We start from the raw sequence: 16,696 nt of genomic DNA, 5'->3' as shown, positions 1-16,696 counted from the left end.
GGGAATTCTTTCTTGGTTCATTAAAACCTACAAACCAATCTCAGACACATTTCCTTGGGCTATAACTAGCTGGAGGCAGGTGGAGCTGCCTTTGACTCTAAAGTGTAGGAAATTACTAGAAATGGTGGTGATTGCATGAGAAGCTGTTTGTTGCTTTCCTTGGAGCATATCCAGCTCTTGCTCCTACAGACCTAGAGGGAACAGTGCCTTTCTTCTCATATCTGAGTTAGATTTTAGATCTTCCTTAGGAGACACAGAAGTAGAAATCGTTAACTTCTCTTTTCCTTCACCAGAAGAAGCTCCTCAAAATAGATTTATGCAAATCTCACAACCTTTTCTGTATTAAGGTGCAAAGAACAGAGGAAGAAAGAAGATCACAAGTCATTCGGTACTTTAAAAAACAACAACCACATATAACCAAGGCTCGCCATGTTGCTGACAGAGCCAATGCTATTTTGTGACTGCATTAAACTAGGACCCAAGTTCTTATTCTGACTCCACCACTTAACGAGCAGTGTGCCCTTGGGCTAGTTATTTAACCGCTCAACTTCCATTTCCTTACCCAGCAACAAGTTTGTGAACTATCAGGGCCTGTACACGTATATGATAAGTCTTTCATAAAAATTTCTGAGACGAGACAAAGCATTCTGCTGACCTACAAGTAGAATTGTTCCTCTAACCCAACTACAAGAATATTATCAGGTACTCTTCGTCTGCTATTCATTGTTCCGTGATCTGAAATAGTTCAAGCTACAAGTGAAATCTCAGCCACAAACATTTCCCCAGAAACCCTCCTCAACCCTCTTCACCTCAGTTCAACCAGCTTCACCTCTGGCTCACACAGCACCGTGTACTTTCTTCTTGAGCCTTATCTCAGTGCTGTGCCAACTTCTCTTAAATAAGAGAATTCCAACTTCTCTTAACTAAGAGAATTCCCCCATTAAACTGAGAAGCCCTTGAGAAAAGGGATTTTGTCCTGCCTCCTTTAAAATACTAGCCTCTTGGGCAGCCCAGGTGGCTCAGCGGTTTAGCGCTGCCTTCAGCCCAGGGTGTGACCCTGGAGACCTGGGATCCAGTCCCATGACCAACTGTCTGAATGGAGCCTGCTTCTCCCTCTGCCTGTGTCTCTGCCTCTCTCTCTTTATCTCTCTCTCTGTCATGAATAAATAAATAAAATCTTTAATAAAATAAAATACTAGCCTCCTGCAAAACAGGGGCTTGGCAAACACTTTTTGAATAGACTACTAAATAAAGAATTGTTTTAGGGGTGCCTGGGTGGCTCACTTGGTTATGCATCTTCCTTCTGCTCAGGTCATGATCTCAGGGTCCTGGGTTCGAGCCTTTTCCCTCTGCCTCTGGCCCTCCCCCTGCTCATGCTCGTTCTCTCTCAGTCTCTCTCTAATAAATAAATAAAATCCTTTTTTTAAAAAGAAGAATTAATTTATGGGAGGGAGGAATTCTCTCTTACCTTTATCCAAAGAGGCAACCATGAAGATTCAGAAACCTCAGGGAGCACCTAGTGTGTGCACTTCAGTCCACAAATGGGGAAACTGAGGCTCAGAGCAGTGAAGGGATACACAATTCACTGGATGAGTTAATGGGAGAGCTTGAAGTATAAGCCCGGCCTCTGTCCAAACCCCATCACCACAGAGAGTTCAAGTTTTCAGTTAAAGAGGGAGTGACAAAGATGTGGAAACGTTACACAGTCCAAAACATTATGAAGTGACAGTGATAGGCACTGTCAGAGGTTTACTGAATGGTCACCACGTTCCTATAGTAGAATAACCTTCCCTCCAAAGGTGTTTCCTTTATCCCAAGTGGTGAAATAATGCACCTTAACGAGACACATGTCACTGTCATCTCACAGTCTTTCAGGCGAAGGGAAAGGCAGGGAAACCTCTGAACTCTTCAATAGAAGGAAATAGGACCCCCATGCTTACACGTCACGCTCAAACTATCTCCTGTGAGTGTCAAAAACCCCACTGGCAGCCCCTGACAGTTCATGGAGTACATGAGACTGAAGCAAGAGAGGGGGAGAGAGAGAGAGAGAGAGAAAGTTTGGGAAGTTTTGCCACATCTTCACTCAAGACTGCAAGTGCACAAAGAATTGTAGAAGGGCTGGTTGATAGAAGAAAAAAACACATTCAAAACTACTTACTGACTAATGATGCAGAAAATGTTATGAATAAGTATCCCTTTCTTGATTTATTACTTTAATTATCTGACATTCTATAGACCCCCATTAGTGGATTTTTTTTTTTTTGGCTTAGATTTCAATTTTCTGTCTCATGGTGAAAGCTATTTATCATAATAATCAGTAAAATTCAAAACCTTTTAGCAGTATTTATAAAATTCATTTACCAGGTTCAGCCCTTGGAGAATGACAAAGAAGGCGCATTAGTACGTGTGCCGAAGTGTTTTATGCAGAATTATCTGTCCATAAGAATGATTAAAAGTTCTTTAGAATATTTGGAACCCATTAGATTTTTAAATTTTTTTAAAAAGTTCTTCTTACCTATGCTGTGACTGGAAGCTGGGACCGGCTGGTTGGGTGGTTGCTGTACTTTTGTCCGGATGATCCTGTGGATAATTGGGAAAAAAAATAAATGGCTATTTACCGTCATGGAGAAGATATCCTGACTAACTATGCACAGACATCCAGAAAAGCAATATCAAGCTGGGGCAGAGGAGGAAGGGGGTTATGACCCCAGATTGGGAGTTAGGGGGTTAGAAGAGCTATGGACTAGTCCCAACTCAGCCCCTACCTCCCTGGGTGTCTTTGAATAACCTGCAGCCCTCTCTGGGATTCACGTGCACCTTCTGTAGAAAGAGGATGATATGTTAATATTACAAATGGGCATCTTTTTCTCTGGAGCAGCTGCAGCTCCAGAAGGAACTCCCTGAGTGTCATTAGGGAGTTTCTTCCCTTCCCTGGACCTCTGTCCCTGCCCTCAGTGGAATGACACCGGACCAGGTGACCTCTCTGTTCCCTGGAGACCCACATGCTCTGTTTCTCTGCCTTAGACAGCCACAGGAGGAGTCACAACCCCACCCATTCAAAATTACTAAGGAAGCAGATGTGTGTTGCTCTGATCCTAAAAAGGGTTAAAGTGCTGCCAGGACATACCTAGCTAGCTTTGCTAAGAGGAACCCTCCAAAGCTGCCTTGTGCAAAATCTCCTGGTTAGGCTCCAACAGGGCCGGGAGCCAGGGGTGTCCTGGCCTGTCTTTCCAGAGACCTTGCTCTAGTTCTAATATGATGAACATTATTGTGACCCTGGGCAAGTCCATTCCGTTGTGGGCCTTTGATATAATGAGAGAATTGGAACAGACCACACTAGTTACTTCAAGTAATTAAATCATTTTTTTTTTCAGGGGGAGGGAAATCTTGCAGAAAAACCCACTGTATAAATGAGGTAATAATGGTACTGCCTTCTCTTTGCACCTGGCAGCTCTGGTGTTTCTCTGCAGAATGTTGGGCTTTGGGAAGCTCAGTCTGTAAATTTCTATCTGGAAAAACACACTGATATGGGTCTCCTCTGTGGGACCCCAAGCCCTGTGTGTCACAGGGTAACCAACGGGGCCTGACCAAAAGCCCCTATGGGGTCTACAGGAAAGTTCCTTCCCTGTCATTTGGGAGAAGGGTGGGTGGTAACAAAATGCTCAGCTTCTTTGGAAAAGTTGTACTCCAGCCTTCAACTATTACCTTCTAAAAAAACACTTATTAGAGCTTTTCTTAATTATAAAAGCACTTTGTGCTCATTGTAGACTATTGGGACAATAAATATAAAGAAGACATCTAAAAATCACATTTTAGTATATGCTAATCACATTTCCTTCATGCTAACATCCCTATGCATATTAGGAAATATCCATTTTCTATTAGCAAAGTCAATACTAAATCACACATATAGTTGGTATCCTGCTCTCTTCACTCAGTGTCTTATGAGGGGCTTTTTCACATTCCAGACCATTTTTTCTGGAAGTTCAAGTTTCAAGGTGCACTGGGTCTCCAGCTTATTATACAAATGGGGAGCAGTGAGGATGCCCTCACTGGGTATGGCCTCTGCCTTCCAGGATCTCACAGCTCATCGGTGGGCACCCAGGCAGCTCAGCACGCTCGGCTGAGAGCCTGCAGCAGACATTTCTCTTCACACCACAGCCCAACTACAGGTCCTCTGGAGTCCAGGCCCCTTGAGCCTCCAGGGTTCCTCGCCCTTTTCTATGAGTCAGAGTGAGTGTTGCATCAAATGCATTCAGTGTGCATGTGTGTGTTTTCTCCAATATTCCAACCACTTATTTTAACCAAGCAAACGTGGAGCACATTGACAAGGACCTGGAAGTGAGGTAGTCTTTTGGATCACTTGGAATTGGGCTAGAATCTGATCTAATTTTTGTATCTTTGTGTATGTCACCTTCTCTGTGGATACATGTGTGTTTGTTTACAGAAATATGCTCAATGAATATATGGATATATAAGATATAACCTGTGTTACGGTTTACGTATATACAAAAGTATGGTAAAATATAAGAACTATTTCCTATATTTTCCAGCATAAAGTCCTAACTTTCAGAAGTATTGTCTAGACCTTAAATTTAAGCAAAGAAAATAATATGTCCCTTATTTTTCTTTTAAGATATTTATAAATCATTCAGTAAGACATAATCAATTGTTATAAATCATTGAGAGGCAGCTGCAGTGTATTGATTAAAGGACACAGACTCCGGAATCAGACTACTAGAATTTGAATTCCAGTTTTCTAGTTTGCCAGCTGCATGGCCTGGAGTAAATTACTTAACCTCTCTGTGCCTCAGTTTCTTCATCTGCAAAATGGGACCAAGAAGCGTTCCCACCTCATAGGGTTCTTATGAGAATTATACTAATTATTTAGAATAGTGGCTATGGACTAGGAAATTTTCTACAAATGTTAGCTATTATTTTCAGTTGTATCTTCATAACAACTGAAGACCAGCTTCAACCTTAAAAGGTTCACATTTCCCACAAATCCCTGAAAAACATAGGGGATCCCCCTTGGGAGCTGGGAAGGGGAAAGGAGCCATCCCCACACCCTATTTTAAGGCTGTTGTGGGATCCCTGGGTGGCGCAGCGGTTTGGCGCCTGCCTTTGGCCCGGGGCGCGATCCTGGAGACCCGGGATCGAGTCCCGCGTCGGGCTCCCGGTGCATGGGGCCTGCTTCTCCCTCTGCCTGTGTCTCTGCCTCTCTCTCTCTCTCTCCCTGTGTGACTATCATGGATAAATAAATATTTTAAAAAAAAAAAAAAGGCTGTTGTGGGGCCATCCTTTATAGGCGAGACCAGAATATAGGGAACCCTCCAAAGCCGTCCCCAGGGATAGAGATTTTGCCCATCTGCTTGCAGCAGCTGCCAAAAAAGAAAAAAAAAAAGAACAAAGAGCATTATCTTCCACTGAGAAGAAATGATAGTGGGAAGAACAAGACTAATTGAATCCTAGCAATTCTTTAAAATTTTAAAATTAACAAACAATCATCAAAACTTGTCACAATAAGAGTCATACTCCGGACCTTTTCTAAACCAGACACAGCCTCGCTAACTGGCTCTTAACACTAAAAAGTGTATAGCCTCTACTCTGCTGAGCATAAGCATGACCCTGGGTGCCATGTGAACCTCCTAGACATCCAACAAGGAAGAGAGTTCAGCAATCAACCAATTCCTCCAAATTAGGAAACCAAAGCCCAGAGTGCTCAAGTGACTTCCCAGGGTAACACAGCAGGTCAGCCCAGACTCCGGGTCCCATGCCTGAGCACTTTTCTTTGAACCACATTCAAAGGAAAGGGCCCCTCTGCTAAATATTTCTATGAGACACATAAAGCCTATTTGGATTCCAAATCCATTTAGCAACTGAAGGACTAAAGTCCTAGGGACTTCAGGCATTACAGGCATTTGTAAGAATCTGATCTCAACATTATCGTCACTTCTTTGAAAGGCTAGGTCTTCCCAGATATATCCCCTCATTGCTCCCCTACACACACACACACAATTACACTGAAAGAGACAATCATGGCGCCTTTAAAAAGGAAATAGGAAGATAGGGCTGAAAAAAATAAATAAAAATAAATTTAAAAAAATTTTTTTTAAAAAGGAAGATAGAACTGAAGAGATACCCACATCTACGGCACTAATCGAACTGCCACTGGTGCAGTAAGAATCTTGGGCCATCAGCTGTGCTAAGAATCCACAACCAAGGATCCAATTGGGCCATGCTGGCAGAGGGCCCACAGGTGACATGCAGGCAACTGACGCAGAGAAGAAAGAGGGAATGGGAAAACAATCTCACAAGTCTTGCTGCCCAAGTTCAGATGAAGAGTAGAGTTTACAAAGTGTCATCCCTCAGGCCACATCCATCCAGGGACAAGCTTTGTTTGGCCTGCACAGTATTTGTTTTTATTTGAATTAGTTTCCAGTATTTGCAAAGTGGGAACTTTTGCATAAATACATGGATTTGTAGCTTCTTTTGAAAAATCCTTACACCTAGCTATACTGAGCCCACCGTCTCCCATGACAACAACCCGTTGTGTGAACTACCACTGTCCTTCTAAGTGGTAATGCCATTCACGACGCCCACCATTGGCCCCTGATTTAGAGCCATGGGACTCGAACAGAAGGCAGGTTCCATGCCACCCATTTCCATCAGCTCTTGGGCAGTCACCTCCAACGGCCACTCGGGCTGGATTCTAAAAATCCTTGATGCAGCCTGTGCAGCATCCCAGCACTTATTTGTCCTTAGGAGACCACATAAATGTCATGGTTTGTGTCCCAGGAAATCTCCCACATGCTCAGCAGAACAGGTTTTGTGGCGCTTAACTCCACGACAGTCATGGCTTCCTGGGTTGGCTCCCAGAAGACAGCGGGAAGGCAGATACTTGTGGGGGTGGACAGTGGAAAGGACACGGTGGCCACTGAAATAGCTACAAATCCAGCCACCACTCCCTCCTTAGCTGTTTGAAATAGGGGAATGGTGAGAAGTTGCCCCCAAGGGAGGCAGGGGCTGGGAGAGGAATCTCTGGACTCTCATACCAGGACATCTGCAAGACAGTTATTTAGAAACTGCATCCATTTGAACGAAGCACAACCTTGCCTTCATGTGGAAAATAAAACTGAGTGCTGAGATGGCGGGGGCTTTCTTGGGCAGCATGGGGGTGGGAGGAGCACAGGCAGCAACAGTGTCCCACACCTCGTTTATCTGCGTTGCTGGGTTGGCTGGCTAAAGAGCAGTAAAAGCTCTGAGTCAAGAGTAGAGGAAGGAGCCAGAGAAGAGCCCCCCCGCCCCCCCAGGGTGTGCAGGAGAGGGCTCTGAGTCACAGACGGAGCTGCAGGCTGGCAGCAAAGCACACGGGGCCGCAGAGTGCATGGAGGCGGAGTAGGAATGACTGTTTTACTCCTCCTGGCCTCTCTTCCCTCTTCAGTTCCGTCACTGGCAAAGTCCTACAGAGCAGGAGCAGCAAGAGGCAGGCCCTCCTCTTACCATCAGGGGTCCCAGGCTCTACTCCTAGCTCTAACCTCAAAATCATCATTCCTCTACACTCCCCTTCTGGGCCTCAGTTTCTATACCTGCCACAGAACAAAGTTAAGCTTTGAGGGCTATAGGAGACCACAGATGTGAAAACACCTCAGAGGCACAGCCACCGCTGCGGACACCCAGGAGGCCCCGAGGCTAGCCGTGGCCCCAGCAACTAGCAACCAGCAGGCAGAGCTGCACGGAGCAGCTCCAAGCACAAAGCATCAGCTGGTCCCTGGTCTCCCTAGACACCCATTCAAGTACCCCTCACAGCCTTCACCCCTGTCAAGCTACTGTGCTCCATTTATTTCATATGTTCCTTTCAAATAACTTATTTTTTGACTTAAACAGATTTATTTTCTGAGGCATTTCTAGCTCTTTACTATAAATGGGAGGGCTAGTCCATTAAAGTTCACACTGACCAGCCTGGTGTTCTAGTTATATTTTTCTAAAATACATTAAAATTAATTCATTATAAAATCATTTTCATCCTGTATTATAGAAAATATAAGCTGGAGCCCTGCAAATGATTATGCTTATCCTGTAAGGCTTTTTTTTTTCTTCCTGAAATTAGTTGCCACCATTTAGAAATATGGGGATTTTATATACACCAACACACCTGCATACATGCACACACAAATCCTAGTTTCAAGATCCTCTTAAAGGGTAGAAAAATTCTGGATGTTTGGTGACTCAGTTGGTTAAGTGTCCAACATCTGCTCAGGTCATGATCTCAGCGTTCTGGGATCGAGTCCTGGGTCTGCTTTTCCCTGTGTCCCTACCCCCAGCTCATGTTCATTTCTCTGTCTCTCTCTCTCTTATTTTCTCTCTCTCTCTCTCTCTAAAAATAAATAAATAAAATCTTAAAAAAAAAAAAAAGAAAGAGTGGAAAAATTCTGGCAAACACTGGGCCTGCATTCCCGGCAGCATTCAGCCGGAGCTAAGAAGGACCTGCCCCTGCAATACTGCTGTGATGTCTGGTTTGCCACAGCCCCAACCTTTCCCTGTCACCTCACACGTAGCCCGCCGTGCTTATGTTACTGCTTGGCCACAACAAGCATTAGCGTTTGGGATCCCCATGGGCAACCTAAAGTTATCTTTCAAACTACCAATTACATGTAGGCCCTACACTGGGAAATCTGTGGGCCCCCAAGGCCTGGCCATGGGTTTGGCAGAGGTTTCCTCTGCAGAGCAGGCTCCTGCCACTTCATTGCTATAGGAACTGTACACCTCACTCCACGTTAGGGTTTTTGGAGATGTGGGGGGAAAGTCATGTTGCTTTGTGTGATGGAAATCCTGCAATGAGCCAGAAGTAGGAGACTCACGAAGCACATCAGAGCCCCTCGTAATCCAGAAAAAGGAGCATCCCTCCACCCCCCGCCCAAAACCTACCACAATAGCTGTTACCTTCTCAGCTAATTCCGGCTGACCAGACCTCTAATATGCACCCGATTCCCATCCTAGACAAGGAAGCCCCTCTAGACCAGAGACTAAGAGACAGTGTGCCCAATTCCCCTCTCTCTTCTCAGCACCTTGCAGGACGTCTGGGCCAAGGTAAAGATTTGCTGAGAGAAAGAAAACAGGCTAACGGTAATGAAACAGCAGGACTCAGAACGTCAACACACACTCTCATACAGTGATTCTGTGCATTTGAGTCAACACAGAAGAAACCACCGCCGGGCCTGGAAGGGATCGCTGAGACTTTCTAGTCTAACCACCTCCTTCAGCCAGGGGTCAGGGGTCTCCTACGCCCATTCAGGCTCTGTCCTGACAAGGGGCAGGTGTGACCTCAGAGAGATGGGAACTGATTATGTTTTCAGTCTGCTGGCTTCTCTCTCTCTCTCTCTCTCTCTTTTTTTCCCGTGGAGTTTAGACAACAATCATTTCTGTTTATCTCACAACTTCATCCTTTACTTCTGTGGGTTTAGATGGAGTTGAGACTGCATCATCTACAATAGAAAACTTTCTTTCAGGAATTCTCCCCCTCCTTTTTTAAAGATTTTATTTATTTATTTATTAATGAGAGACACAGAAAGAGGCAAAGACACAGGCAGGGGGAAAAGCAGGTGCCCTGTGGGGAGCCCGATGCAGGACTCGATTCCAGGACACTGGGATCACGACCTGAGCTGAAAGCAAATGCTCAACCTCTGAGCCACCCACGTGCCCCTTTCTCGGGAATTTTGTAAAGCTCTGATTGCCCGTTTAGATACATCCCAGATCAGATTGTGGAGAAGAAGGTGCCTATGTGGCTCCTGGAAAGATCCCATGCCTGAGGATAGAACCTACTCATGCTATTTCTCTGGTTCTTTCTCTCTGTGGGTGAGATTGAGGGTAACTGAGTAGAGGGCAGCCCCCTAACTCCACAGCATCTTAGCGTCCTGGGTGTCACTTTTGGAGATCACAGACCCACATCAGAACCTCCAAGGTGTGGGGCTCTCAAAGAGAGGAGAAGCTTTATCAGGGCCACACTTGGAGTTCCCAGCAGAGCTGGGACAAAGAACTAAATCTCCCAACTTTAAGTCCAGGCTCGATTTTCGAGCCACTCCGTGGCTCAACCTCTGCCCAAACTGAAGACAGGGATTTTCTTCCTGGGAAGCTCTGATATAGGCCAGTGCTAAGACTTTGAGCATGGGCTTACAAGGAAGTGACATTTGTAGGGCCTGATTGGGACAATTCACAGCTAGGTGCTCCCCACACAGAGGCCGGTGGTAAAGGGAGAGATAAAAATCACTCTGGGATCAGAAGAATCTGAAGCAGCCTGGATACTGACATGGCCTTCCCTCCCCAGGCCTAGAACTCCTGTGCACTTTGGAAAGACAAGAATGGCAATAGAGAGACCCACCAAGCCCCATTAGCACCCCTCCTGTCTGATACAACCTTTTAGGGGTCTTGATGAATGGAGAGACCAGATCTTTTAGAAAGGCACCCACAGAGCCTCCAGAATGCCCCACTCCACCCAGATCCCTAGTCCCCCAAGGCACCAACCCCTCACCTGTTGATGGAACTGACGCTGGGCACCGTGTCATTGTCACACACACGTTCCGCCAGCAGCCGGTCCCTGATCTCCCAGGCAAACATGGTGGGATTTTGGCGTTTATACTCAGCGATTTTTTCCACCACTTTGGGCGTGGCGACCTTTGGTTTGGATCCTCCAATTACCCCAGGTTTGATGCTCCCCGTCTCATAATACCTAGGACCCAAGGAGAAAGGAGCTTAGCCATGAGGAACGAGCAAAATGGACATTTGCAACAAAATAGTTACTCTGTCCGGAAAACATCCAGATCTGTGCTGTCCAATTCAGCATCCACTAGCCATATGGGGCTTCCGAACATTTGAAATATGGCTCATTTGTTGTTGTTGATTTTTTAAAAGATTTTATTTATTTATTCATGAGAGACACAGAGAGAGAGGCAGAGACACAGGCAGAGGGAGAAGCAGGCTCCATGTAGAGAGCCCGACACGGGACTCGATCCTGTGTCTCCAGGATCATGCCCTGGGCTGAAGTCGGCGCTAAACCGTTGAGCCCCCCAGGCTGCCCAATACGGCTTATTTGAATTGAGGTGTGCTATAAGTGTAAAATACACACCAGACTGTCAAAACTTAGTAGAAAAACAGAACATAAAATATCTCATTAATAATTCTTCTATTGGTTACATGCTGAAGCAATCACATTTTTCACATACTGGGTTAAATAAAATATGTAAAATTAATTGTACCTGTTTTTTCCCCTTTTTTTAATGTTACCAGGAAAATTTAAATTTCAAATGTGGCTCACGTTGTATTTCTATAGGACAGTGTTGGTCCAGATGCTATGCATTAATTAATTAATTAATCTATCACATTTATCTACCATTTTACAGTTTACAGAAAACTTTCAAGTCAGTCCTTCCCATTTGATCTGCACAACAGTTCTAAAGCACATAGATATTTTGAACAAATGAATGAAAAATGAATGAATGGGTCCCCATCCATAGGCATGAAACAGAGATCCATAGAGGTTAAACGGCCTGTCCAGGGTCACACAAGACCCACTAGCCAAACCAGGATGGAGGCCCAGCCTCCTGAGCTAAAATTCCCCAGAAAGTTGGCTTGTACCTTTAATTTACCAGCACTCACATCCCCTAGCAGATTCCATCTGCATTCTGTGAAAATGTCCCCTAAAATGCATGGTTTTTTGCCTTAAGATTAATATGACAACCCTGGTATAAAATTAAAAGGAGTGTTGCATTCCAGAATTAACTGGAAATATGTGTTACATATAAGTAAAAACCCAAGCAATCAAAAAAAGCCAACCACAAGTCACTGCAGCTCTTTCAGGGACCTCCCCTGAGGTAAATCGCTGTTTCTAAGGACATTTCCATGCTATCAGCTCTTCCTCGTTAACACAAATAGGATGTCAGGGTTTTACAGTAAAACCGAGACCGGGGAGAAGAGTGCCGTGAAAGATCATTTCAGGGGAAAAAAATTACTTGATTCCTTTTCTGAATCTGAGCCTTTGCTGGATGTCTCTCAACATTTACAGAGGAATTCTTGACTTGTCTTGCAAAGGAGATTATCTTGCTGTTGAGAATTTTTCTAGCAAAGGAGACATTTTAGAAACGACTGGTAATTTTTTTTTTTAAGTAAACTCTGCACCCAACGTGGGGCCGGAACTCACAGCCCCGAGATCAAGAGTCGCACACTCTACCAATTGAGCCAGACAGGCACCCCTACGACTGGTAATTTTTCAACCTAGCAAGAGTTTATAATAGGTAAGAGAGAGAGGTGATTCTCCTCTGGGAAGAATGGGGAGTGTCACCCAAGAACAATGACTAGTTACATTTAAAGAGATGCTGAAATTCTCAGCCTGGGCAAATCTAGTTAGGGCCAAGTTAGTGGATAGTCTAGAAACAGATGAAATAATTTGGGGACAGTGATACAGAAGTGGAAATTCTGTTTTTCACTGAGAAGAGACCATAAGGCAAAACCCAACCTATCCTCCTTCTTTCTGTAATTACTGAAACACTATTATTAGTGACAAACAGGTTTTAAGAACTATCCAAGAAATTTTTACTTTGCCAGAAGTTTAGAAAGGTACCCAAATCAAGGCACACAGCAATTTCAGCAGCTTCCAATTTTGCGATAAAAAGTCATTTGTTACTATCAACACAGTAACTCCTTATTTTAGGCACAGTCCTCTAAAGTTTACAGAGCTCTTCCTCAAATTATCTGGGTCCTCACATCAATCCTAAGGGGCCAGCAGGGTTTTATGGAAGGGGAAGCTGATGATTAGAAGAATAACTGACTTGCCCAACTCCCTTCCGGAAGTTAGAGGAAGTCAGCTCTCAGATCTGACTCGGAATCCAGTGCTCTTCCCACTAGGGCAAACTGTGAAAATGAAAACAGTAATGATGATGATGACCCCTGGCCACTGTAGAAAGTTTTACCGTTCACCAGGCAGTTCACCTGCATCTTTGCATTCATTCACTCACTCACTCACTAGCCACCGAGGGCCTGTGAGGACAGGCACTGTCTGGGGTGGAGGTTACAGACACACAGACAATCTTGTGCCGAGTACTCAAAACGTAGGAGTGGAATGGGAACGCGGTGTTGGCACAGCAGCTGGGAGAGCATCCCCCACAGCGCCCGCCCCCCTTGTCTGGCGGGCGGTGGCAGCACCCAGGGCTCTCCACCCATCTCACCTGAGCAGCACCAACCACGGCAGGCCGTGGCTTGACAAGGGACCTCTCTGTCTGCCTTTTGACTGACACATCAGCCAGGCCCTTAGAAGGCAACCCTGACACCCCAGGGGAGACCCCATTTGGCAACTGCGTAAAGTGAGGAATCAGACTGAAGAACCGCTCTTTCATCTCAGCAAAATAGCCATGCAGCATTTTGGCTTCCACACCACAGACAGACGGCGGCCGCCAACAGACGGTGTAGTTCGGTGCGAAACACCGAGTGAAAGCTGGAGTCAAGAGCTGGGTGTGTTAGTCAGGGTCTCTGACACTAATGAGCTGTGTGACCTTGGCCAAATCACTTAGCCTCTCTGGGCCTCTGATACCCATTTGTATAAGGGGAGGGCGTTTGCCCAGCCTGCCTCGCAGGACGCAGGCAGAAACGCAGAATGGTTAAGAAAAAGCTCTGCAAAACATAAAGAGCACGTGTTGCGGATTAAAATCCTCTGAGTGTTTATTACTGTGTAACATACCACCCAATTCCAAACGGCCTGAACCTCCCAGCCAGGCTCCAGTGAAAGAAGACAAGAGCCAGGCTTTCTGGGTGGATTTAAATGGGCCTCACATGCCACCAGGCTGTGCCTCTCGAGCCCCTCCTGAGCCCCGAGCTCTGGGGACTGAATGCCCACACTCCTGGCAAACCGCCACCTTCCCAAGATGACGGGGTCTCTGCCTGCCCCAGGGACTCTGCCTGCCTTGTCATGCAGCCTCTGAAAACCACGGCCACCACACACAGCACACTCTCTATAATCTGTCACTCCGAGTGTGCCCATCAAATTCTTCGGTGACCAAAAAAAAAAAAAAAAAGTCAGTGGATGGAACAGCCCCAGTTCAGAAATTCCCAGTCACACTGTTTTAGGGCTGAACTTGTTTCTTAAAAGGCAGTTCTAATTAGAGTGACATTTTGTCCACTGTGGTTCTTAGTTATGAAAATAATGAGCTATGAAATTCCAATTTATTGTTGACAACTTAAACGGCCAGGCACCGGAGCGGCGCATAACTTCCGAGTGCCACTCTACCTAGTGACAAATCTATTCTGGGCCTCGGGAGGCTGCCGGCTGGACCTGGGAGGGTCCTCGTCCCCGTCAGTGTCCAGGGGCGATCTGGAGGGCTCCCGGGCACCAGAACACGAGGCTCGGGCATCTGGACGTCCCCTCGGAGAAGGGCTCGGCATCTCGCCCTGAGAAGATCTCAAACAGCAAGCAAGATGTCGGCTCAGCAACGATGTCTCAGCAAAAACAAAGGACGGGCCTTCTTTCTCTCTCTCTCTCTCCCTCAGTGCGATGAAGAGGCTTCCCAAGAAGATAGCTAAGATCCACTTGGCTCTTGAAGTCTGACACTGAGATAGTCTAAAATATTTCTTTCCTCCCTCTCTCTCTCTCTCCTTCTGTCTTGTCTTCACTGCTCTCTTCTAGCCTCTCTTTTTTTTTTTTGAATCATTCTCTTTTCTCTTCATCTCCCTCTCTTCTCTATTTTTCTTCTTTTATTCTCACTCTCATCCTCCTGCTTAAAACCACCATGTAACGAGAACACCATGCTGATGTCCAGCCTTCCTCCCTGAACTCGGGCTGGGGCGACCTGGGGTGGGCAGGGGAGAGGGGAGACACACAAGGACCAACGTCCCCTAACGGAATGCCAGCTCCCCGGCCTTGAAACTCCTTCCCTTGGCCTCCAGCAAGGCTCTGCAAGGTTAGAAACTGCTGTTCCCTCCATCTAAGAGAATTTTTTAAATTCCAGCAGATGAAAGGGAGAGAGCACACAGAAAATCACAATGTCACTGACAGACTTCAAAATATTTATTTTCTGTTCAGGCAACTGTTCTCAAATCATCATGCAAGCCATGAGACCAAGGCTGTTTTAGGACCCAGGGAGAAAAATCCTGAGAAAGCACGGAACAACTCAACCTGAGAATACTCTGCCTGCCAGGCAGACCTCTAACGACTTCACGTGCCCAGAAACAAACCTGTGGCTTTGACTTTGGGGCACAGTGAGATGCCGATGGTCTAAGAGTCCTTGAGGCCTCCTGCCAGTCCGAGTACTGACTGGCTGGCTGGACCCGGGTCAGTCCCTTGGCCTCGTAGATTTGTTTCCTCATCTTAAAATATTCTTCCCTGGATCATACTGAGGCTCTCCCGAGAAAATAAACAGGAGTGCTCAAAGGCTGGGCTATATAGCCCTCTGGGAGAATTGGCATTGTTAGTATTTTGCTGGCAGCAAATCGACAGGTCAAGTGGCAACTTTCAAATGTCAGATCTGAGAGTTAGTGTGTGTTTGAGGGTTTTTTTTTTCTCTCTCTCTAATATACACTTAGGATGCCTGTCACTACAAAGAAAACAAAACATAGAGGAGAAAAATACTACAGCCCAACATAATAAGGTTGATGATAACCCAAAGATGAAAATGACAGCTGACTCTTAAAACTGGAATGTATTTTTTGAAAACATTAAAATGAAACATTGAACCTGATAATGTGATTTTATAACCTGTGGATTTTCCATCCCGCCCTCCTCAGGCCCCGGGCTCACCTAAGATGTGTAGGGGAAATTCCCAAGGACCTCTTACTCGTGGATCCTTTGGAATAATTCACCAGGCTTTCAGAAAGCATGTCATTCCTCCTGATTGAGTCACCCTATTCCACGTGTCACTTGAAACAGGGGTTTCCCAGGGCTACTTTGAACGGCCTTGAAAGGGCTTTGCAAACTCTAAAGTACTATGCATGTTAACGAAGTGCTACCATGATTTTCAATATGTCGCGGGCACATGGGACAGCTGCTGGGTCATGTTTTCGGTCGTTAACTGAAAAATCAAGGGAAGCCTGCAGCTCCTGCCTTTACCTGCCAAGAATTTTGCTGACACAACCATGGCTGACTCGAAGCTGCCTTGAGATGTCGCAGGGCCTGACACCTTGATGAGCAAGTTCCACTATCCTTTGGCGGACTACATCCGGGAGTGGCCGTCCATTCACAAAAACCCCCCCAAGCTGATTCACTCCTCCATGTCCTGAAACAGAAACAAAAGGCGAAGGAAAGGGTGGTTAGAACCAGTCACACAGTAGTAGAAGCGTTGTTGCAAGCACCCAGAGCCCCTCTGATCAGAAATGGCCGCAGACTGGATATCTTGAGCCTAGAGTCTGATCATGCAGGCTTCATGAGCAACTCATTGCTTTTTAAAATTAACCTTTGCCTTTGTCCATCTTCACCCAGTCAATCGGGCTATTGATAACAAGCATCTCCACACTATGTTTCCTTTAGTTGCTAGCATTCGCCTTGTAATTTTTGTTAACAATGGAATATGTAAAAGACCCCAATCTATACTAGAGACACAACTTATTACAAGCATAATTCTGAGGTCTAAGGAAGATCCTGGGGAGAATATATGTTTTAAAGCACATTAATTTAAAGAGATTTTTTAAAAATAAAACTCTTTTCCTTTTAACAAATATC

The 16,696-nt window shown here is 45.5% G+C and overlaps 1 protein-coding gene across 2 annotated transcripts in view; it reads right to left on the bottom strand.

The window, feature by feature from the left end:
* PAX5 (paired box 5) overlaps positions 1-16,696 on the bottom strand; it is a 189,682-nt gene that overhangs the window by 159,822 nt on the left and 13,164 nt on the right. For both annotated transcript variants that reach the window (XM_041763433.1, XM_041763434.1), the window contains exons 2-4: positions 16,088-16,253; positions 10,529-10,726; positions 2,516-2,580 (exon numbers count right to left, since the gene is read on the bottom strand). In XM_041763433.1, the coding sequence (XP_041619367.1) occupies positions 2,516-2,580; positions 10,529-10,726; positions 16,088-16,253 (429 nt within the window). The remainder of the gene's footprint in view (positions 1-2,515; positions 2,581-10,528; positions 10,727-16,087; positions 16,254-16,696) is intronic.

Source organism: Vulpes lagopus, chromosome 7 (genome assembly GCF_018345385.1).
Source record: "Vulpes lagopus strain Blue_001 chromosome 7, ASM1834538v1, whole genome shotgun sequence".
In the NCBI taxonomy this organism is placed as follows: Eukaryota; Metazoa; Chordata; class Mammalia; order Carnivora; family Canidae; genus Vulpes; species Vulpes lagopus.
This window is presented reverse-complemented; position numbering and strand designations above follow the sequence as displayed.